The sequence below is a fragment of the Pongo abelii genome, chromosome 15 (assembly GCF_028885655.2).
Source record: "Pongo abelii isolate AG06213 chromosome 15, NHGRI_mPonAbe1-v2.0_pri, whole genome shotgun sequence".
NCBI lineage: Eukaryota > Metazoa > Chordata > Mammalia > Primates > Hominidae > Pongo > Pongo abelii.
The window spans coordinates 30,111,856-30,137,485 of NC_072000.2; the positions used below are offsets into that span (position 1 = coordinate 30,111,856).

General features: G+C 32.1%; 1 protein-coding gene across 6 annotated transcripts in view; it reads right to left on the minus strand.

Annotated features, from left to right (window-relative positions):
- Positions 1–25,469, minus strand: part of NOVA1 (NOVA alternative splicing regulator 1) — a 148,519-nt gene extending 123,050 nt beyond the window's left edge. For 3 of the 6 annotated variants that reach the window (XM_054529950.2, XM_002824634.5, XM_009248999.4), the window contains exons 1-2: positions 25,299–25,469; positions 23,414–23,557 (exon numbers count right to left, since the gene is read on the minus strand). In XM_054529950.2, coding sequence (XP_054385925.1) covers positions 23,414–23,557; positions 25,299–25,434 — 280 coding nt within the window. In that variant the 5' untranslated portion in view covers positions 25,435–25,469. Of the gene's footprint in view, positions 1–23,413; positions 23,558–24,576; positions 25,208–25,298 lie in introns of those variants that run through there. The other 3 variants (XM_054529953.2, XM_054529952.2, XM_054529955.2) reach the window with 3 other exon arrangements.
- Positions 25,470–25,630: the final 161 nt, after the last annotated feature.

Genomic DNA, 25,630 nt, shown 5'->3' on the forward strand with positions numbered 1-25,630 from the left:
CCACGTGGCTAGAACACAGAGGGCCTACAACAGAGTTAACTAAGACCATCTCACATCAGGTTTTAACTGTGTAGTAGGAGACCTCAGCAGAGTCCATCACAGATGTAGAGCATGCAACCTATGAGAGAGCTACGATTTGGACAACCGTCACATAGAAGAAGGCATTAATTGCCAGTGTAAATCACAGAGGCATCAAAACTCAATAGAATATTATTACAAGCCTAGTTAAGTAAAAAGAAAGTTTTGCCCATTTCCTTCTATCTGGTCCCTAAACCTAGAATCAGAATTGGGGGAGGAGAGAGACATCTTAGAATTAATCTATGCATCCCTACTTAAATCTAAATAAAAAGGGTGAAAGCATAGACTACAACAGCTTCCAAGTTCAAGTTCTTAGGCCCCAAAGCCTGACTATCGCTGAGATGGGCAACAGCTTTAAATTAGATATGAGATTCATATATCATATTATCCTATACTAAAGGTTTGTTTTTGTTTAATAATCAAAATGAATGGGATGTTATGAAATACATCACAGTATTATTCTCTGCTACTCTGGTAGAGTCTATACAAAGTACAGTTGTAAGTGAAACAACCCACCTTAGGGAAAACATCAAGAACATAAAGGGGAAGATTAATTCAAGGTCCATGTTGTGAGTAAAACAGACAAGACTTGGCAACAATTATAGAATAAACAGAGAATAAAAAGAGAACAAGATCAAAATTAACCAATTTTTCCAGTTTGGATAACTTGAAAATCACTGGTGCCAATAACTGAAACAGGAAACACAAAGAAAGGCTAGTTTATAAATTTAACATAATATATTTTTTGACATTGAGTTATTTATCTACTCAGTTATTCATATACGCAGTAGATACAGATTGAGCATCTACTATGTGGAAGACCCTATAAAAGTATTAAGGGTACAATGTCAATAAAGGTGACATGGTCTTCATCATTTTTGTAGCACTTATAGTATAGTGAGCTAGAAAGGATTTGTAATTACAAGAAGCATTAAAAATACAGGATGTGTCACAAGAACAAAGGAAGGGTCCCTCAACCAGATTGAGGTGATCAGCAAAGACTTCCTGGATGATTATATAAGCTGAAACCTCAGCCTTATATAAGGAACCGCGATGTGTGTGTGTGTGTGTGTGTCTGTACGTTTAAAAAATTAATACAGATACATAACCAAATACCTGTGGAAGAAGTAACATGCCAAGTTATGTGAACATATTATGTGTACTTTTAGGGTAAGGTAATTTACAGAAAGACTTTATATAAGGTATAAACAATCATATTTATTTTGAAATACATTAAATATAATAAGGTGTACATAAAACAAAAGATCAAAACAGTTTTGAGCTGAACATATGACTTAGGCATGATCTATATAAAGGGAGTAATTAAAGCTAAAGGGATCTACGGGGCCAAGGACAGAATAGAATGTAACCCTAACATTTACGTGATGATTTCAAGAAACAAAAGAAATCCATAAAAATGTTTGAGATAGTACAGTTAGAGAAATAATGAGAGAAACTGGATCATACAATGTCAAATAAGCCAATGGAGGAAGAATAGTTATTAATATTGAATGCTTTAGAAAATTAAAAGAGGATGATGGCTACATGACTGAAAAAGATAGTTCAGTTAATTAAGCAACTAATAAAGATACCATGAACTCTGAAAGAGTTGGATAACCAGGAGTAATAAAATGCTGAGCAAAAAAGAAACTCAGTAGACTACCCTTTCAAAAAATTTTGTTGGTATGTAAAAGGGAGAGAAAGTGACCGCAGGTATTACCAGAATTAAAGAAAGGATTTAGCTTTTGGTAATTTTGTATAAAATAAGAACTGAATATATCATAAAGCCAAAGAGAAAGATCTCATGAAAAAATTTAAAAGATCCAAAAGAATGAGATAAGAGTCTGAAAAAGATAAAGGGGGCATGATAAATGATTCCTAAGAAGAAGAATAGAGAATTCTCATTCTATATATGTAGACAAGGATTAAAGGTGAAATTAAATTGTAATTTGAAGTATAAAAGGAAGTTGAGGGAGGTCCTTAAAGATGACCTAAATAAACGGTGAGGCAAGTACATTTACGCAGTATAAATCTGTTGGGGTGAGTTTCTGTGTTGAAAAAGATGAAAAAAGTTTAAAGAGGCACAAAATGGAAAGCTAATCAGAAATAAACAAAAGGATAACAGCAACAGAGCTGGCTCAATTGAAAAGATATGTTAGACTGAGTAGCAGAATCAACTGGCCTGATTTTAGACTTTATCTAGGGATGCTCAGCAACCCCACAGCAAAAGTACACAAAGTGCAAGATAATAAAAACACAAGGCTGCGCCACATCAGATCTTACATTTTATCTTCAATACTAACAGCTCAAGAAAGCAAAGATTACACTTTTTTTTTTTTTGAGACAGTCTCCCTCTGTCACCCAGGCTGGAGTGCAGTGGCACAATCTCAGCTCACTGCAACCTCTGCCAACTGGGCTCAAGCGATTCTCCTGCCTCAGCCTCCCAAGCAGCTGGGATTACAGGGACCTGTCACCACGCCTGGCTAATTTTTGTATTTTCAGTAGAGACGGGGTCTCACCATCTTGGCCAGGCTGGTCTTGAACTCCTGACCTCGTGATCCACCCGCCTCGGCCTCCCAAAGTGCTGGAATTACAGGCGGGAGCCACCGCACCCAGCCAAGATTACACATTTTTAAAGATTCTCAGAAATAGAAACGAGTATCATAAAATTGGGAAAAATAATAAAATTATTAGTGTATATTGTAAAGCATTCACTGCTACCTTGGTAACGTCATTCATACTTAATTTAAAATAACTTAATTCTGTTAATTTCCCCATATATCCTTCTCTCCCATGACGTCTTAATGTAAAACAGTATTTTATTAACAAATAGCTTTAGGTTTCCGCTTTAAATAGAGGGGCATAAATGAGTGGTTACTTAAAGTGTTATCATAAAACTTTAATTTTAAATGTTTTAAGTTAATGGACTACTCATTCATATTGTCTCCCTCCACCCTTTTTGTTTGTTTGTTTTAGAGACAGGGTCTTGCTCCGTCGGTGAGATCACGCTCACCGCACCCTTAACACCTGGGCTAATGTGATCATCCTATGACAGTCTCCAGTGTAGCTAGGAATACAGGCTCACACCACTATGCCCACTAATTTAAATTTTTTTTTTTTTTTGTAGAGACAGAGTCTCACTCTGTTGCCCAGGCTGGTCTCAAACTCCTGGTCTCCCACAATCCTCCTGCCTCTCAGCCTCCCAAAGTGCAGGGATTAAAGGCATGAGCCACTGAGCCCAGCCTATACTGTCTTTTTATGTTGAAAAAATCATATTGTGAGATATCTTCTAGGTAAATTATAAGTAAATAATTCTTCTCTTAAAACTGCAAACACGTACTACTGTTTAGGAGTTTTGACATCAATATAGGTTTTAACATGTAATAACTGAAGATTTAGACAGTCCTTTTAAAATGTTGTATGTAATTCAATTTAAGATAAATAAAAGTTCAAATTGCTTGACACTGACTAAATGTCCATTCATAATCTAGCCCAATGTGATGAACTTTATAAACAAGAATTGGGGAAAGTACTTTCAAAGAAATTTTTTACTTCATAATACAATGTGGTGAAAAGGAGCTTTGCAGTGAGATACTTCTACACAAAATCTGTCTCTATCAGTTATGTGAAAATATAATGTAGATATTTCCAAAATAATACATAAGAAAGCTTTTAGCAAACCCACATCATCTTCCATAAGTGAACACTAAGGGATGATTTAAGAAATAACTATATAATTAATAACCATGAAAAATAAGATGTTTTAAGTCACAGATTTTAAGCTTTAATATTGAGCCATATACTTAAATTTTAATGTTAAACTTAAAAATGAAATCAAAAGCATACACGTGTTCTTGTCCCTATGATCCAGGAAGCCACAACTACTAGTTTTCCTTTTTCACAACAGTGATTAAACAAATCTCCTCTACTTTATCACATATATCAACAAGCCTACAGATTTATTTTGTCTTATTCTGGCAGAACATTTACAGAGATCAAATATCGTTTACCAGTAAGACATAGTGATAAAATGCATGATTAGAAAAAAAGTCAAAATTGTTATTATATAATTATTTCAAATATTTTATTAAATCTATAACAACTCATTTTTTCTGCTTGTGTGGAAAATAAGATAAATGTTTTTAATAATTAAGTACAGAATGAAGAAAACATTAAATAGTACAGTTAAGCCTAAGAGATTTAAATTAAAAGAGATAAATGAACTCTATCAACCAGAATAATTTTTATGGAGACTAAAATGAGGAAACTCCCAGCTGACAGGCATAAGTACAGTATCTCAAAATATTTTACAGGCAAATATTGACCATTTTGATAATACATTTTTAAGTATATAATTTCCTTAAGATATAATCCTCAAATAGATGAATTACTAATTTAGCACAATATTCTAAATGGTTCAATATATATTTATCATCTACAATGTGTGTGTGTGTGTGTATATATATATACAACCTGATATGGTATACATTTTAAGCTAACTGTGTCTTCTAACAATGATAGATTTTATTTTTATATAATCTGATGAACAGGTATTATTCAGAACTTTCTTACTCCTCTCGCTTCCTTTTTTATTACTGTATATACTTAAGGTGTAAAACATGATGTTTTGATATGCATATACATAGTGAAATGATTATAAATGAACTCTATCAACCAGAATAAGTTTTACGGACACTAAAATGAGGAAACTCCCAGCTGACAGGCATAAATATACAGTATCTCAAAATATTTTACAGGCAAATATTGACCATTTTGATAATACATTTTTAAGTATATAATTTCCTTAAGGTATAATCTTCAAATAGATGAATTATTGATTTAGCACAATATTCTAAATGGTTCAATATATATTTATCACTCACAGTGTGTGTGTGTGTGTGTGTGTGTATATATATACATACCACCTGATAAGGTATACATTTTAAGCTAACTGTGTCTTCTAACAATGATAGATTTTATTTTTATATAATCTAATGAACAGGTATTATTCAGAACTTTCTTACTCCTCTTGCTTCCTTTTTTTATTATTGTATATACTTAAGGTGTAAAACATGATGTTTTGATATGCATATACATAGTGAAATGATTACTACAGTCAGATAAATCATCTATCACTTTCCACAGTTACTTTTTTGGTGTGATAAGAGCATGTAAAATCTACTCTCTTAGTACATTTTAGTATACAACACAATATTAACTATATCCTCATATTGTACATTAGATCTCTAGACTTATTCATCCTACATAGCTGCATGTTTGTACCTTTTGACCTACTCTTCCCATTTCCTCTCCCCACCCTGGTAACCACTATTCTATTCTCCATTTCTAGGTATTCTACATTTTTCTAGATTCCACATACAAATAATGTCACACAGTACCTATCTATCTGTGTCTGGCTTATTTCATTTGGCATAATATACTCCAGGTGCAACATAGCAGAGTGCATTTCTGTAGCATTTACTTTTGTTTCTGTTATCTTCTTTTGGCTTGAATATTTGGTTTTCCTTTAAGGCAAGTATCCTAAATATAATCAGAACTGTGACAGATTGGATCTGAAGTTCAACAGAAAGAAAGAAGGTAAAGATGACTCAAATATTTCTGTCCTCAGACACTGAAAAGACGAAGCTGCAATTAAGATGCAGAAGACTGAGAGAAGTTGATCTGAGGGGGTCAAGAGAAAGATCAGAATATTTAAAATCATATTTAATTCTAACATACATATTAGACATAGAAGTGATATAAAGCAGGCAGCTGCATCATCAGTGTAGAGTTCAGATGAAAGGTCCAGAATGGACACAAACATTTGGTAGTCATCAAAGAACAGATGGTTATTTAAATGCATGATACTGGATTGGATCACCAAGGGAGTAACCATGGACAGAAAAAAAGAAGTGCAAGGAAATAAGAAAAAAACAAACAAACAAAAAAAAACAGCAAAAGAAATATACGGCTGCAACCAATGAGATAAAGGTGTACCAGGAGCAAAATGAAATGTTTCAAAAAGGAGACAGTGATCACTGTGTCAAATGCTGCTGATGGTTATATAAAAAGGAGGACTGAGAACTGACCACTGAATAAAAAGTATAGAAGCTACCAGTGACTTTAACATGAGTAGTTTCACTGGAAGGTTGGGTCAAAGCCCTAATTGGAAGAGCTTCAAAAGAGAAATGAAAAGAGAGGAAATGGAGATAGCACAAGTATGGGCAACAAATTTAAAGAATTTTACCGTTAATGCCATAATTATCAGAACAGGAAGTGGGATAAAAAGAAACACGCTTTTTTTTTTTAAGTGGGAGAAAGAACAGCGTATTTGTAGGTAAAAATAATTTCCAGTAGGGCAAGAAATTGACAATGCAGGAAAGTGGAGAAAGAATTGCTAAATGATATCTAAGTAGGTAAGATGGAATGGAATGGAATATAGAAAAAAAGTAGAGATAGGCCTTTGCTAGGCACATAGACAGTTTATCAAAATAGTAAGAGTATTCAGATACTCATATAGTTAGGTAGGTAGATCTGGTGGTAGGAGCTTATGAAATTTTTAGAATTCTCTCAGTGAAACAGAAAATAAGATCATCAATGAAGATCATGAAGAGCTTTTAGAATCGGGACTTAATATCATCATATATTGTGTAGCTTTAATTCCAAAGAAAAGTAAAAAATATTACAAATGACAAGGAAATCTGGGTTAATGTCAGAGTTCACACCCAAAACCACACCCTAATATTAATAAAGACAGTGATAACCTTTAGTCATCCCTAATCCAGACTAACACAGATTCATCATCTATAAACTGACAACATATAATGTAACCCTCACTCCAATCAGACTTCACTGTCATCATCTCTACAGATTCTAAAGATGTAAGAATATAAAGATTAAGTCTATTTAATCATTCTGGAATTAAATGGTCTTTAGCAAAGTTTCTCAGTTTCTTTGTTTTTTTTTTCCATAGCAGGTCATATTCTTTTTTTTTTTTTTTTTTTTTTGAGACAGAGCCTCACTCTGTTGCCAAGCTGGAGTGCAGTGGAGTGATCTCGGCTCACTGCAACCTCCGCCTCCCAGGTTCAAGTGAATCTCCCGCCTCAGCCTCCCGAGTAGCTGGGACTACAGGCGCGCACCACCATGCCCAGCCAATTATTGTATTTTAAGTAGAGACGGGGTTTCACCGTGTTGGCCAGGATGGTCCCAATCTGTTGACCTCCTGATCTGCCTGCCTCGGCCTCCCAAATGCTGGGATTGCAGGCGTGAGCCATGGTGCCCAGCTGTCGTATTATTATATATTCAAAGGTGTACCCTTCCAAATATAAAACTGAATTTACACTATCACAAATACAAAGATTTTATTTCTTCCACAAAGCAATCTAAGAATCAGTATAATCTTATTAAACTTATTGTCCTCCAGGTCACAGTCATGCAAAACAAAAATCATACTTACAGTTGAACTTGCAATAGTATTACATGAAACTTAAATATTTAATATGTAAGTAATATTTAATTTACTATATGAAGTATCTGAATACAGAATTAAGTTTATACAATAATTATGACAAAATACAAACAAATCATAAAAAACAATTTTAGCGTAATGGCAATCAAGAATATGTTTAATGACTCATGGAAAATACTTACTAAGGAATGGAAAGGAATAAAAAAAAAATGGCCTCTGAAAGATACGTTTAGTAGAATTACACTACTAAATTTTCTTAGATCCTTTATGGAGGCTGCAAGAACATGAGTTAAAACATTTAAGACCTTGACAGAGCCAATATTTTAAAACTTAAAAAAAATTAAATTACTTTTATTTACTTATTTTTTCATAAATAATTATACTGCAAAATTAAATTATTTTTAGAGATGGGGTCTCACTATATTCCCCAGGTTATTCTCAAACTTCTGGGTTCAAGCAATTCTACCATCTCAGCCTCCCAAGTAGCTGAGATGAAAGGTGTGCACCACTGCACTGCACCAGCTAAAAAAATCTTACTAACAGCAAAAAAAAAGCTTTAAAATAAGCCTGATGAATTATCATCTACATTATTAAACATTTAGCTTCATCATTTAATGCATTATGACTTTCATTTTTGCTAGTAGGAAAAAAAATTTAGAAGCCTTAGTATCCTGAAAAAGATCATGAAAGACAGTATTAAATATTCTATACGCCACCTGATTTATTCCTGTTAAATCCCAATTAAGACTCTAATCAATGATTTTTAATGTTTTGTATTTGCACATACAAGGATGAAGACAGAGGCTAATTAAGTTAATTTTAATGAGTTATAAAACAAATAAATCCATATGTTTCACATGAGATTATTATAATGTACTTTAATATTACAGATTCACATCCCTAGTTTTCTTCTCCGCTATATAGGCAAAAACAAAAACAAATAAAAAAAAGCTCTGCATATCTTCAGGGGTATCATAGAACACTTATTTAGGCTATGCAACAAACTGGAAAGACACCTTACAGTATTTAGAAGCTCCATAAACCCATTAATCAACATAGGTGGTTTGCAGAAAACTCATTCTTATCTATAAAAACGATGATCACTTACAATTACCACTAAAAACAATAACTGCTATTTTAAAATAGAATGTTTAAAATATATAAGAAATTATTTATATTAATTATCTTAAAGGTGTGGGATGAGGATAGGTCAGAGCTTTGGCATTCTATCACCTGCATTTTTACAACAATTATGAAAAAAATACTTCAATTGTTAAAAATCCTTATATAAATGTTTTCCTTTTTAGGGCCACATTAATGTAATTTATTCTACATTAAAATCTCTGCTATAAATTTAGTATTATTAAATGAAACAAGCATAGAAAGGAGGTGAAAAATGATAGGGTCATAATAAGCTTATTATATGCCAAATATTTATTATGTGACATGCTTTTACAGTTTTCCTTTTTAGTACCTAAAGTTATAATTATGAAAGACGTACAGACACTACATTATGCAGATAAAAAACTGGAGGTACAAGAAGATTAAATGACTGATTAAAATAGTACACCTAGTAAGTGGCAGAGCTGGGATTCAAACTCTGGTCTGACACCACATGTTCTCTAGAAGTCTATGTATTCGTCGTACTTCCACAGAGGCATTAAGAAGTACCGAACTGATGTGATAATTACTTAATAAACTACATTGTATAATATCCATTGCATATTTTCCTCATAAAATTGTTTATTAAACTGAGTACTATATCACAGTGATCTGACCAGAGTTTTCTAACCTTAAATCTATAATTCAACAAATCTTGAAAGTAGACATTATATATAATTTAAAAAGTGAGAAACAAAATCTTACAGGGCCAAACGAAGGCAACTGAATCATTTCATGTAAACAATCTCAAAGTTTACATTTCATGTAAGCAATCTCAAACTATCTTAATGACCTAATGTCAACATGAAAATAGGAAAATAGATATCAAGGTTTTATATATATACACAAGTCTGGTCAGCTGCAAAAATAACTTTTGTATGTTTCCATGTTGCTTAGTTATTACTATTTTCCTTTCAATGGCAAAATTTTTGTAGGATTTACATATGAATTGGAAAAAAATGTATAACCTATCAAAAATATCGTTATCTCCCAGTGATGGGCAAATGTGGCAGTTTGATAAATCTTACTTAAATTTTGAAGACTCTATTTCTGAATTCAAATTTATACACAATTTGATGCAAATACAAAATAACAGAATGCTGTTACACAATAACAGAAAATAAACAGGTTCATTATTAACTTGACATATCACAAATAATTTTACCTTTCACTATCTTATATTCTTCATCTGTAAAATAAAGACAAAAAATTCTGCCTACACTGGTGTTTTAAGAATTAAAATCTTATACAAATGTAAGGTCTCATTAAGCCATAAATGATCAACAAGTAACTTTTAGTTGTATAGTCTAAAGAATTTAAAAACAACATAATCCCATTTTCTATTAACTGTGATAGAGTCAGTTTAAATGAAAATATAATGAAATTCAGAGTCTGGCTTTTTAAAACACAGAATTTGCAAAAGATACAGAATTTAGATAACTGTTAGTTGAAACATTTCCCAAACCCGAAATTGTACTTATTCTGCATATTTTAAGTAGTCAAAAAATGTTTATATTCTTTACTTATACCTTAAATTTAAATTATCTAAATTATCCCCATTGCACTGCAGTTTCTACTTATTTTTAACGCAATCTCCTGACTGATTTGAAAGTGCTTCAGTAAAACCCTTGGATAAAAGCATAATTTTAAAAATAAAAAATGAACATTATGTCCATGAGAACTGGAATATGAATTTAAAGGTGAGCATTCTGTCATAAAAGAACATTACTTATTGCAGTTCGTTTTTTAATGGCTTCACTGCCAAGACTCCATAGAACCTCAAAGCTTTTCCTATGCACTTTTTTCTAAAAATAAAAATATTCTGAACAATTCTCAATTACGTACTTTACCAAACCATTGCTGGCAATACTAAATATGTTAGTATTATTATTCTTTAACAAAATATACATAATTACTATTTACATTTATAAACCTATCAAACTATATATGTTTTTTACTTCTCACTTATCTTGACAAACTTCAGATAATAAGTCAATCAGCCAGACAGATCTTATGCAGATAATTTCAATAGTAAAAAGATTTTTACAGAAATTAAAAACAGATTTTGAGTAAAGAGTCCATCAGACTTATAAGCCCAGCAGCAGGAGACTATATCATAAAAGTAGCAGCCTTCCACTGTAAAATTACTAATCCTAGTAATACAGTACATTAAACATGCCATTTCAGATATATGCCAACCTAAAGTGCCACATATGGCATATCTAGCTCATTATCACAGTTTCTGTGTTCATATGCAGAGACATTCTAGTTTTTAAACAAAATGTCAAATACACCAGCATAGCTAAAAGTGTGATAAAGCTTTGAGAGGAACATATCTTTCCTTAAACAGAATAGGTATACACTTCAGAACAATTAGTTTAAAATACTACTGTAAAGAAAGCATGGTTTCAAATTTTCACTTGAGAAGATAAGCTAAAATACAAAATAGAATATCATTTTAAAGGCAGAAATAGTAAAATATGTTAAATTCAAATATTATTTTGAAATAATTCAAAATTTCTTCAAAATTTTTCTCAAAAAGAATTGAATTTGACCTGCAAAAAAACACATATGCAACTCTTAGCTAGATTATTTCTCACTTTATAAACAAATCATGAAATCATACCATAATATAGATATCAATTTTAAGGAAATGGGACTTTTCTTATGCTTCCTTTTTTATACTGAATTCAACCTTGAGTTACACAACTGGTATTACTGATTATGAATAGCACTTAAATAAAGATTACACAGTGAATATTTTTATTTTAAATCCCCATCTGTTGCTTAATGTCACTTCAGCTGTTCAATTTTTTAATGTTTCTCTACACAAGTAGCCAATAATTGCACAAATCAGTATAAAATGCAAGATAGATTTTTAATCTCATTTTCTAAATGAAAAAACAGTACCATATTTTTCAGACTTTTAAAAATTCATCTGAATTTGATAAGGGTATTAATTAAGATTGATTTTTATGTGAAATACTTATAAATGATGAAAAATCCCGCTTTATCTCAATAATCAACAAAAATTCAAGCAAAAAAATTACATAACAGAGAATCCACTAATAAATAGTAAGTTTTAATTTTCACTGACATAGCATAACAATGTTTTGACAATATACCTTAGTGTTTGAACAGCATCAAATTCACACACACACACACACACACTGTATAAATCACTCATGTTTATTCAATTAGAAATAAGTATATATTTTCATATGCTAAGAAAGCAAGAAAGGCCTACATATTGAATGAATTTAAGAAACAAGAAACATTTTTTCTTACATATGATCTGAACTGCTATGAATCAAAAGCAAACTAGTTAAAGATCTTCCCCACATATAGCAAAACATTCTTCATAGACATCTGTCATTCACTAACTGCCCTCCACCTTTTTTTCCTTCCATACTTGGCACATAACTGCTTAAACACAACTCACATTTCTTAACATCTCTTTTCTGTATTTCTAGTTGCCCCATCTCTCCCTTTGCCTTTTCCTTTCTAAGTAAATTGGGTCTTTACAAAATTCTATTTCTATTTCCTAAGCAGAAAGCCAGAATCCAATCTAATACTCAATTATACTTTTGAACAACTGGGCAATCCATCCGCCAGACTATAAGTGTCACTATATTTACATAAATATATATTTTTTAATTACAGTACCACTGTCAGTCATTTTACAGACACACAGCAGATGTAGATTTAAAAAAATTCTTGCTAACGAATATATCTAGGATGAATATTTTTCAGCCAGGCTTTTCTTCTTTTTCATATGCACTAGATTGTCTCTTACCTGTACAGATATCTATAGTGCCCTCCTACCACCACTGACACCCACACCAACAGCAATATCCACTTTTTATCCAATCAATACCAAACTACTTTTAGACCCCAGAATATAACAGAATTTTTGCACATCTTTATGCCTATATATGCCTCAAATGACTTTCCACCTTTGTTCACCAAGCAAATTAAAATTCAGTCCCCAAAACCCTTGTCAGCTCCTCTTCGAAGTCGTCTTCGAAGTCTAACCCCTCCTCCCAAGACCCTGACACTAACAGAGATAATTTCAACTTCTAGATATAATTCTCCATTATACAGTTATCAAACTTATAACCTGGTATCCATCTAAGATTTTAGGGCATTGTATACTTAGTTCTAACCCCAACAAAGCCCACTAATGTTCATAAAACTTAAAATCCATGGCAAAGAAGGGCACGTGGAAACAGACAAGAAACACTATGATACGGTTATTTTAAACCACTGTTCTCCATCACTTTTTAAAATATAAATAAAATTTACAAAAATGTGGAAGACTAATCACAAGGTATGAAAGAGTGTATCTATTAAATCTTAGATGTTTCACTGGTTTACTATGATAAAAATCAAACAATGTATTAATACAAGAAAAACACTCTTATTTCATGTATCTCTTTAAATTGCATATATTTACAAAGTATGTAAAGACTCCGAAATATCCCAAACTCAATAACTTCCCTAAAATTTTAATTTCAAATAAAGTAACATATACTAATACCTTGATATTTAAGTTAGTCAAACTATAAGCAAATAAGTTCCACTCTACTATACAGCTGTATAGTAGAGTGGAACTTATGTTTTTTTTCTTGGCACATTAGAAAAGTAAATTGTCCAGTTTCTCAATGTAACAATGTAACCTCCCCCAACAAATTCACATGTTAACTTCCCCACTATCGTTGGAGAAGAACATACTATATTATAAACAAAATACTTAGTAAGCATACTTCTAATATGTCACTTTAATTTGATGGTTAGTACTCAAGAAAAATCACGATTGGTCTTTTTCCTTACTGAACATATGGCCATGTGGCCATAAATAAACTACAATGTGATACAGCTATAAAATCTTGTAATATATATATACTTTTAATTACTTTATTAATAACTAAATCTTAAACTCATGTTGCTTAAGTTATTTTAAAGGTGGTCTTCATTTCAGAGGTGGCTTTAACATACTCTCCGCAATACCGGATTTCAGTTTCTTTCACACAGGATAGCATGCTAAACAGAATGCAAAATTCCCGTCATACTCCACTGTACCTAGCCAATACCTACCCTAACACTTCTATGCATTTCTTTTCATTTAAATTTCTAAATTCATTATTAAAGTAAACTAGAAGTGTAATGAAAAACTAAAGATGCACTGCCTTCTATATCCACTGTATTGGTATTCCATGAGCACTTCACAGAAGAAATCTCAAATTGTTCATTCAGTCATTCACTCATACATTCATTTAAATTTCCAGTGCCACCTATGATTAAACAATTGGGCTGTATGTTAAATACACAGCAGGCAAGAAGGATGCCATAAATTCCCCACATCAGTGGACCTTAATCCAATTACTCAACTGATGTGAGTAAGGACTATCACAAAAGAGTTTTTGTTTTAATTTAACACTGTAGAAGGAAAAGTCTTCAAAATCACATTAAGTACTTTTATGATTACATTAGAACGTAGTCCTTAAGCCTATAATACAATGAAAATAGTATCAGAATTCTAATTAACTGAGTAGACCAATTTAATGAAATGAATAGCCAAAAAGGAGAAAACAGTGATGTTTTCAAATTAATGATTACTGGACAATACAGCTACATTTTTACTTATGTTGCCTTACAATTAGCCTCATGCTTATTTTTTAATCATGGTATTTATCTGTTGAACCAAAGGTTATGAATATTCACCCAAATACGCTATACTTAGGGAAGTTTTTATAAAAGTCATAAAAACATGGAAAATACATATATTATTAAAATAATTCTTGAAAACACAATTTAATTTAGAAAGCCTACTTTTTTAATGAAAGTCAATACTCTAACCAAAAATTAAAATGTAGAAGTATAGCTAGGGAATGATGAAAGCAAGAAAAAAAAAAGTACAAATGAAGAAAAGTAACAATGCTGCAGAAATCTAATCACCATAAAAACACTGCCACTTTCAAACAGTATAATTAAGGGAAGAGAGAAAATGACCAGGCAACATGCTCCAGGCAATATAACCTATGATATCCTTTTCTAAAAGAAATTTGCTAATGACCAAAGAGCACCCTGCCTATGTTCCTTCAGTGCAGCACATGAACTAAAATAATAATAATAATGGCAAAATAACCACTGGGCCATCATCTCAGTTTTTTTTGTTTTTTTTTGTTTTTAAAGAACATATATTCATTTTAAGACTAGGAGAGAGAGGAGGTAAGGACTTACTTCCTCAGAGTCACATCCAGAAGGGAGGGAAAAAAAAAGTAGAACAAAACAAGAAAATGAAGTACCTACTACAATTGCACCACAAACTCAGAAAACACATTTCAAAGCTACAGGACAATTACTGGCATTAGAGAAACCTTACATAAATCACTTATCTCTTGGTACCTTGGTTTTCTCAACTGTTAAATGAAAGTTTTAGAAGAGATCATCTGAACTTCATCACTTTGATCTATTTCCACAACTCTATGATTTCTCCAAACCTTTTAAATAAAAAGTCTCTTAGCTATTCCTAAGTGTTGTCCTAAATCTTTAACAGGGATGCTACAATTAAAAAAAAAAAAAGAAAAAGAAAAATCTAAGGTGAAAATAGCAAAACAAAAATCTAAGGAGAAAATAGCAAAGCAAAATTTCTCAGAGTAAAGCAAAGTATGCCTATATTCCTGGAAGGGAGAAAAGATACATTCTAATAATTCTAAGTAATGATTACCAAATAGCTGCCTACACCAGGGTTTACAGGAAGCATCTGATAAATATGCATAATAATTAAAGAGAACGCTTCCAGGCAGACTTCACATTTAAGAATGAAACCAAGTTTTAAAAAAAATTACCTTCACCACTTTTTAAAGAAATCATCATCACAGAAAAATAAAAACATGGGTTATCCAAAGAATAATTAAGGACTAAGTATGTGAATGAGCTCTCCCAGTAAGAGCTTACTTACCTCCAACACTAACCACTTTAAAACCAGGTATTTCAAGAATTAATATGACCAAAATTAAAAAGCTACAGTTCTTCTAAAATATTTAGCAACATAAAAAGAAAACAAAAACATGTTTTTTTTAAAATAGTAGGTACCCTATTACCTACTATTCTGTGTTACTGAAATGCACTACTATTGGTTCTATTCTGCCCTTCCCCCCAGATTAGATCTTAAAATACAGTCTCAGTCCAGTGTATTTTCTACAGCAGCAAATTATTAACAATTTAAATTAAGACAATCTTCTTTAAAATCAGAATGATTTTTTAGAACTAACTAAGTAAACTTCTATCATATCCTAGAAGAAATGCAGGATTTGAAATCTTTTTAATTAACAAACTTCTCTGAAAACTTACACTGTGAGTAAAATTATGGAGCCATGAGAGTATAACTATTCTCAAACATCTTTAAAATGAACTGAAAAGTTGTTCCACAGAACTTCGAAAAGTATGCTCAGTTTCACAAGGAAGGTAAAAAAACACTACCATCTAAAATTTTTAAATTACTGAGTCTGCAATACAGTTTATCAGAAATTAGAAATATATTGAACATCAGTAAGACATAAAACAGGTCTTGAAATAAAAAAGAAAAATATAACATCAATTTTAAGTATAACCTATTGAATAAAATTCATTGAAAAATGGAAAAAAATGTTTTATTTTCCACACCAAATAATCTTACCTTAATCATTTTGCTGTTAAAAACCTCAAGACATTAATTTCATTTTTCATCTGTTCCTGTCAACAATGCTATGACAGGCCCTGCAGGAAGCAGCAAAAAATCAGTGATGGAGTGGAGATAGTAGGTGTTTTCATGATCAAGATTTGGATATCCATACAGTGGTGTGAAACTTGGAAAATACTGAAAATATCTCAAAAAGTTCATCAGTGTAAATAATTATCTTTTTTACTTTGCAGTCTTAAAATGTTTGTTCTTATTCAATGTCTTATTAAACAAAAATTTAAAAATCACGGTAAAAGTATATATATGAAATTTTAAAGTATTTTTATATTGAAAAGAATTGATTAAAAATAGTTAATCATGTCAAAAGAGAATAAAATAATTTATGTTTTAAAGTACTGGAATGAATCTCTTGACCTCTAGATAGCATAGTTTTAATCTTATTTCTTTTAACTACTATAATTACCAATAAATTCCAACTATTCATAATTAAAGTAAAAATTATTTTCTTCTCAAGCAGTATCTTCAGTATGAAACAGTTATTACCAATACTGGTAAATATTCCTTTAGGAAAAATACATAGTTTACAAAAAAAAAAAAAACAGAAAAAAAATATGTGCAAACTCCGAAACTTAACTACTCTTTGGTAAATAAATTATATTCAATGGATACCAAAAAATTCAGATTAGTAAATTTAATAGAAAAGTCAAAGCTATAAAACTGCTTTACAAAGACTTAAAATGGTTTTTACATTCCAAATTATTTTAAGATAGTACAGACTTTGCCAGATTTTGTTTAAATGTATTTTTACCTTTGAATATATTTTCTATTTAAGGGCTGATTAATGGACAGGACTGTGATAAGATATCTATATTCACTGGGAATACTATTAGAACACACAAGAAACTTGTATATATGTCACAGATGCATACGCGAAGTCAATACTTCAAACAGATTGAGAAATTAAAAACAACAGAAATAAATGACACACTAATTTTTTGAGATTTTGACTAAATTTTAATTTACTTGTAATTAAATGTGGGAAACATTTCAGTAGAATTCATTAAGTTCAAAATCTTAAAAAATTTTTAATATGCTACACCTGTCCTGTTTGTTGGAACACTTCAAACTACTCTGCAAAGTTTACTTGCCAAAGCCATCAATATTCTAAAAAGATACAACTTAAATTTTACATTTTTTTAACTTCCTAAGAAAAATAAATATTAATCTGAGATAATATATTAAGAAATACCAAGTACTTCCACTTATTTCCACTTACTCATGTTTTACATATGTACTGGTGGAATAGTGAAATGTAAATGCTTCTCACTTAAGGTTATTTTTTGGTTATTTCTATACCTAAAGACCCTATCCTTGTTTTATGTACATTCTATCAGTTTCATGAAAAATCAATGTAGTTGAAAATATTTCCATATTAAAGACATAGGAAAGCTGATGCCATATCTTTAAAGAATAAAATGAAGAAAATGGAAACTTCATCAACCCAAGCATCAGAAAGTACTGAAAAGCACTACTTCATTCCTTGCATGTTGCGTTTTATACCATGACACTTCAGTCTCTGAGGGTCAGGTTAATTAAGCTCCATAGCAGCTGCAGTGCAATGTGAGATACACACTGTTGCAGTTCCCACCAGTCCAGTCCAATTACCTGTAGTATTCCAGTACTGAACAAGTGACAACTAACCTCTTCTCTCTAGTCACATGCTCCCACTGGTCTACTGATAAATGTTAAAACAAACTAACCTCTTTTTGGAAAAGACTGCAAAGCTGAATGCACCTGCTGCAGGCTGCAATGATGAGTCCCAGAGAGATGTTTGTCAGTCAGATCTCTGCAGATGTTGTTTAACTTTATGCTAACGCTGTATCCAAAGATGGAAATGAGATGGCAATCAAGCACAAATCTCCCACCTTCGTCCCCCCAGTTTTATTTTGAAAAGCAGCACTTACTCACAAAAGTTGTGTTTTAAAATATAGCTCCACTAAACTGGACACAACTGAGACTCTATAGTTAAAAATTCTATGGTTAAAAATGTTTATTAGGTGCTGAAATTTAGTTAACAAGTAGCATAATATGTAGTCAATAAATGTCATTTGTGTCACTTAATAATTTTTAAAAAAAATTAATTCCCTGAAGCCAGAGCAAAAAACTCCCAAACAATACAACTATAAAATACATAAGTTTTTCACTGATGGTTGTCAGTCAAGTTTTTAGTGATATCACATACTCCTTAGCATTTTCAAGACACAGATCATTTTTCCTCTTGCTGTATGAAACATCTTCAATACATAAGTAGTGAATTATATCACCAACTGTATTCACTATGCTTAAACTATTCCTGAAATCCTTTGGGGTAGTATTTGCAAGGCAATGTTGTTAGATAATTACAATGACACAAATTTTAAATGAGCTGTTTTTCCAAAGCCCAGAAAGCATCAAAAAGCAAATTTCAAAGTGACATTGTGTATATGATTCATGAAAACACCAACACTATAAATAATGATGTCTTATAACTTACTCTGTCAACATCAAAATGATACAAAAAGGAATCAAATAAAATGTATAGCTAAAATTTTTAGTGCTAATTCATCTTTCTAAAAACCCCACAAAACATTTGCGTACACAAGATGAGAATAAAATCGTATCTTTTGGAAACTGTAATGTTAATATAGATCGCGCTAGCCAGTAATGTTCCTTCATATGTTAAGATTTCCTATTGCTTAAATAAGAAAATAAAGTATTAAAATAATTAAACCAAAATACAGCAAATTTTCAGAGATACTAATGTTCAAGTAAAAGATTATGTTTCTCCTTCAACTGTAGATATAGAGATAAAAGATAAAAGTAACCCTAACAATAGGTAGTGTGTCAAATAAACATTACAACTTTAAGATTCAAGGAAAAACATGTTATGTGTCAGCAACTCTTTGATAATACTAAAATCAAAAGTATAACCTAGTGTAATGATAACTATCCTATTAAACCCACCCAACAATGTTGGAAATTATACTATTTTATTTTCTCTACTTGTTACAGTTCTATTTGTCACTAATTTTGCCTTAAAATATATTCCAACAAATGTCCAATATTCTTTGCATCTAAGATCAAAGTACAGACTGCAACTTTTAGAAGCTGTAAGAGATTCACATTCATATGTACTATCAATATCATAATACTCTTCCTTCAATGATGTAAACAGAAATAATGTTTTAAATTCATTATTGCCTCTGATTTGCAAAAAATTATCATAATTAAACAATTCCAGTTCTAAAGTTTAATTTGGCCACTATATTTTCCCCTTTTCAAAATAAAAGCAATGTTGGGTCTTTCCTTCCCTACAAAAAAATTTCACTTACATTCTGCTCTTTTATGATTTAAAAAAATGTATAATGGTTTGTGTTTTTTTAAAAAAGCACCACCCAATTTGGACAGTAAGAAAAACTGAAATATAATGAATAAACAAATAACAATTTCAAATTTTAAATTAAGAACCATAAAAGGAAATATTTTTTATTAAATGTGATCCTAGTTTTATAATGACAAATATAAAAAACAGTGTAAAATAGACAGATTCCAATACTATAATGAAGGATTCTGTTTGACTGATATAACAAATACCATATAATAGAATAAAAATAAGTATACTATGATATGTTCTAAAATCTAAGGAATACATGAAAATATTTATTGCATACATCCGTTATCATCTCCAACCAATAATGCATGCAGTAAGTTTTTCGGATTACCTACCTGAACCATCCCTTAAATAATTTTTACAGATAAAACCAATATGATTATTAACAAAAACCAAACATATCCTTATGCCAAATAAAAGAATAAAAATAAACTATCGTCACTCTGAAAAGGCATACAATAATATATTCCTCAAACCAAGAAAGCTGTTTTTTACTACAAGGTAACTTGCTATAACCTAGTTATAAAAAGATATATAAATAAATCAAATTGGCTTGCTCTAATCATGTAAGAAAAAAAAAGGTATATTCCTAAACCACCAGAATTAAGTCAGTACTCTGTAAGATTTGATTTTGTAAAACAGATAAATGGATTATGTAGTACAGCAAAAATGATCTACTTGTAGATCATTTTATCTGATTGCAGTAATTGAAGAATACATTTTACAATTCCTCATCACACAATTTTCTCAAGTTTGTTATTTAATACATGACACTGAAAAACACAATGCAATATCCAGCTGCACAAATTCTCAAATTAATTAATGTACAAAAATGTTGTTTCATTTCAACTATAATTTTAAAAATTACTCATAAAGGCAGGGTTGCTTAAGATATTTTCAAAAGAAATAAGAAAAACAAATAAGCATACAAGGAAATTATATTGGCTGTAATTTTTTTAAAGTACCTATCATTTGAGTTAAAATGTATTAAAATGTCCCCAGAGTTTGTCTGTATTCTGTGTTACACATCCTGAAGAAAGTTTCCGAAAACACACTAGTATTTTAACTAAACCTTACAAACACAATTACATTCTGCTTAAAAACTTAGGTAATTTGAGAAAATCCATTAGGTTATACAACTAAAGTAGACTTTTCCCCAAATATGCTCTTACCAAATGAGAAACAGAAAAGGGGCTTCATGAAATAAACATTAGGCATATTTGTTCTAGTAGATTATGACAGTCATAAATATACATATATATAGCTTTAAGAACTTCATATATGTATGAAAGACACAAAAACGGGCTTCCAAATGATTTCATTAATCCTCTAAGAAATTCTTTATAACTTGGTGATATGATCACAGTCTATAATTTAGTTCATCTGAGATGTGCAAGGTAAGTGTCCCTTACGTACATCTGAGTAAGAGAAATTGAAAAGCGCTCAGAGGCTATGTTGAAGAATACCGGGATCTTAAAATTATTCTGCAGACTTGTGGTCAAGTGCGAAGAGAAAGACTATTAAAATTAAAGTCTATCTGAAGCAAAGAGATTATCTGTCCAAACAGGTAATAACCTAGTTAAAACTGTATTTTAATACAAACTGTTCAGAATTCTTTAAGCTTCTTATAAACTACAAGGCTTTATTTTATCCTTAAAATTGATTCCACACTGTGTGATTGGTTTCCACCTGTTACCGGCAAAGTATAGCCTTCTTTTATCCAACATTTCAACTCACATTTGATCAGGTTACGTCACCACACACACAAAATTTTATTCAACGCATTCCAGCTTTCCATTTTTTTCCAGCAGATATTCTTGCTCTATACAAATAACATGCCTCAGAACTATAAATAAAATAATCAATTTCAATGTAATAAGCAAAAAATGTACAACTAAGTGGACTAAAAACAAAAGCTCCAATTCTCAGTGCACCCTTTCCAACCCACTGAAAATAAACTATATTCAAATGAAAAGGCATTTAATTTACTATTTGGAATATCCTTGATAAACACCAATTTTCTGTAACATCCCTGCACATCTGATACCACCTCATGTATAATGCAAAAAAGCTATTTCATTTTCATCTATTGACAGTGAATTTAATTTACCATTGCAGCTCTTTTCCTAGAACTATCACGTTATTAATTCTGCAATCAAGCTCTTTTGAGTGCTTTTATTTGTACTAAGGGTTTTCACAATTCCACATTGATTTTTTTTAATCATAATATACCTTTTAAACATATGAATGTGAATATGTTAGCAAACTTTCTTAATGCATAAGGAAAGTTTCAGAGACAAGGAAAGCCATCTGCAAAACTACACTCATAGGAAACAAACTTTAGAGGAACATCGTGTCTAATATATTACTTTTTAGTTTAATAAGTTTAATGTTTACAAAAAATACTACATTTAATTTGTAAAACTAAATGATAGTTTCAACCATTCTAAAACCTTCTTATCCAGTATAATGGTCCATTTCTAACACCAAGTGATTGGCTATGAAAAAGAAGTCCTCCAAATGTTCTGCTTACATTCATGCCAGATGTCTTTGCTGTATTAAAGAACTCTTACTGAATTAGATCACTGAAAGCAAATCAGCTTTTCTTTTCCACCAGGAAGAAAAAAATTAAAGCAGTATTGGTTCCCTCAGCACTGAATTAACGTTTTTGATAGCCATAAAGATAAAATAACCTTTAAAAAAATCACGGAAAGCTAGATTTAAATAAAAGCAAATCAGCTGATAATGTTTTATCTAGGAAATGTACTACTCAATTACAGAGACTTTTCCCTTAAACCTAAAATACATATAGTGATTAGCAAAATGTAAGAAAAAAAATAGAAAAAGATGGACATGCAGAACTATTTAATACTTAAAAAGGCATACTTGAAAGTAAAAAACAAAAAATTTATACCACCAAGGAAACTTCCCATATTCCAGTAGGGTACTGTACTACACTAACTGTCAACATATTTAATCAAATTTAGCTCTTAAGTTAACATGAATTCTGAAGCATTATTTTACTTCTTGCATAACAGTATAAATTTCCTTATATCAATTGCATTAAAACTGCAATATTTAAAAAATCTGAAGAGGCAACACTTGTCCTCTTTACTTCACTCCAAGGCCAACAAACAAAGCAATGAAGCAGAAAGAGGTACATAATGGATTCAGAAGTAAATGGTCCATTCTTTAAGAAGCCTCCCTACCCCCCTCTTCTGAATTCACTCTAAGCTAATTGTCATTACAATGATGTCTGAAAACTTCAGAAGAACCCTATTTCCTGATGCCAGCTGTCCAGGTTTCTATCTTTAAATTTTTGAGTTTTTTTGCTAATAAGAATTATTCAGAAATACCCGAATCATCTTGCAACTGGTCTAATTCACATACACGGTACAACAATTATAGGAAAAAGGCATAATCAACAATAGAAATAATCTGAAAATTTTTCCACAATATATTCCAATAAAGCAGTTATCTAAATAAAGTCTCCATTATTGTTTAAAAATTCTTTCAAGACAGCACACAACACAGGTAGATCTTTCTTTCCTGTGGGGAGCTCATCAAACAATCTCTTCACCATTGCACCTACCTGGGTAAAAATCTTTGGACTTAGACAGCTTGATGGTGGCTCCAGTTTCTTTTTGCAACTGAACAATTGTCTGTCCTCCCTTCCCAATTATAGATCCAGCAGCATAACTAGGTATGAGAACCTTTAGAAAATACTGGCCGTCTTCTGAAAAATGCAAAGAAATATACTCGGTTAACACAGTATTTCAAACTTTGTATCCCCTCTCCACCCTCAAGAGAGAAAAACAGCAAGTAAAGCACTGGGTATATCACTGCAGGAAATATGAAGTTAAACATTTTTTGAGAATGAAAATAAGCCAATTACACTGAAAAACAAATATGTACAAAATGTTTCCCATTTTATAGGATTTATACTTTCAAGCTTGGAATTAAAATAAGAACATATTCTATTATTTTGCAGCACTGTAAAAACTGATGACTAAATTCCAGTTGTTATTCCAAACATGGAAATCTTCCAATTCTATCTGTGGCAAAATGAAATGAACTGACCCTTTAACAAAACTTCAGAGGTTTATAAGATGACAAACCTTCACTTAACATATTGAAAAAGAAGAAAAGCCCAGGACTGTAAATAGTGATGAGCTATATTTATTTGTCATTAGCAGACACATAAGGACTACAATTAGCCATTGCCTATATCCTACTTAAAGTCCGCAAAACAACCATTCTCCTACCAAATAATCCACCCAAACTGTGGGGTGTATTCCAAGTCTTCAATAACTGCCAGGAAATAACTCAGTGTGGTGGACTGGCAAATCTAACTAATCCTAGTGCATTTCTTTAGCACTTCTTAGTCTACCGTGATCTCGTTTAAGCTCATTAATTAAAGGACCTTAAGAAGAATTTTGCCAATACTAAAAAGCTTAGGAGTCATTTATATTAAATACGCTTAAAAGTGACAAAACAGATAATGTTCCTTTCCCAAAATAATCACAACTTTTAAAACAGAGAGGGGTTGGAAGAACCAGGAAAAATAAAATGAAATGTTTTAGAAAATAAAGCCAACTCCACAAACTTTAATTTCCGTCAACTTGATCACATCTTATACAGGAGACACCCCGGTAAATCCAGCTTTCTTAATGTGAATGAATGTTCCAAATGTTGCGGTGTGCCACTCAAAAGACCCCCATCCGTCTACAATGCATATGCTGGAGATAAATTCACCTCTGCTTCGATGCATTGGGTGCATTGTTAAGATGACTCCAGTGCAAATGAAGAAGCGATATCGGTCCCGTTAAAACTCATCTTCCAAGGAAGCGCAGGATGTTAACTAACAAGTCACCGTTCCAGACACCCCCACCCTCGTATGCACCCCCCTGAAAAAAAATCAATGAAATATTTGCACCGACAATCTAAGTGCGGTAACGGCATGCACTTATCAAGATTTTGCATACTACTTGTGGCCCAAAGCAAGAGGATGGAGAGAGGAAAAACTCTCCGGCGCCCCAATCATTCGCAATCCGCTACCCAAGTGCCATTTATTTATTTATTTTATCAGACTGTTAAACGCAGCGCGCATCTTCGGGCGGCCATCACCTCACTCCGGGGTCATCCTCCTCCTCCTCCTGAATGGACCTTCTTGCCCAGGTCTAGGATATTTACACGGTCAACCTCTGGACCGATTAAATGGAAAGATAGGTCTATTCCGAAAAACTGGTCGCCATTTTGATGAATGATAAACACAGAAATGGAAATGTGTCCGGGACACCTAGGCGCGGGGCAGGTGCAGGGGAGGGGGCGCGGGGCAGGGGCGCAGGAGCCGCCGGGTTCGGGCTGGAGGTGTCCGGGCCGCGGAAGGGAGGGAGGGAGGGAGGACGGCGAGAGGGAGGGAGGCAGGGGCGGGCGGCGGGGGATGGGGCCAGCGGGGAGGTGGAAGCGATACCCACCGCCCGTATTGGTCCTCTTGGTGCTGCCGGCTTCAGGGGGGGCTTCCAGCGGCCTTTTCCGCGAGTCCGGCGGGTCCAGGTCTATGGGAACCCCAGTGTGGGTCCCGTTCTGCTGGATGGGAGCTGCCGCCATCATGTTTGCAGTTCCTGCCGCTGCTACCGGGAGAAGGTTCTCCCTTTTGTTTTGGCTTTTTCTTTTCTTTTTTTTTTTTTTTTTTTTTTTTTTTTTTTTTTTTTTTTTGCGTTTGGGGTTTCTTAAGGTTTTTTTTTTTTAATCGGATCAATATAAATCTCTTTAGGAAAAAAAGCAATGTTGCTGGTTTGTTCTCACT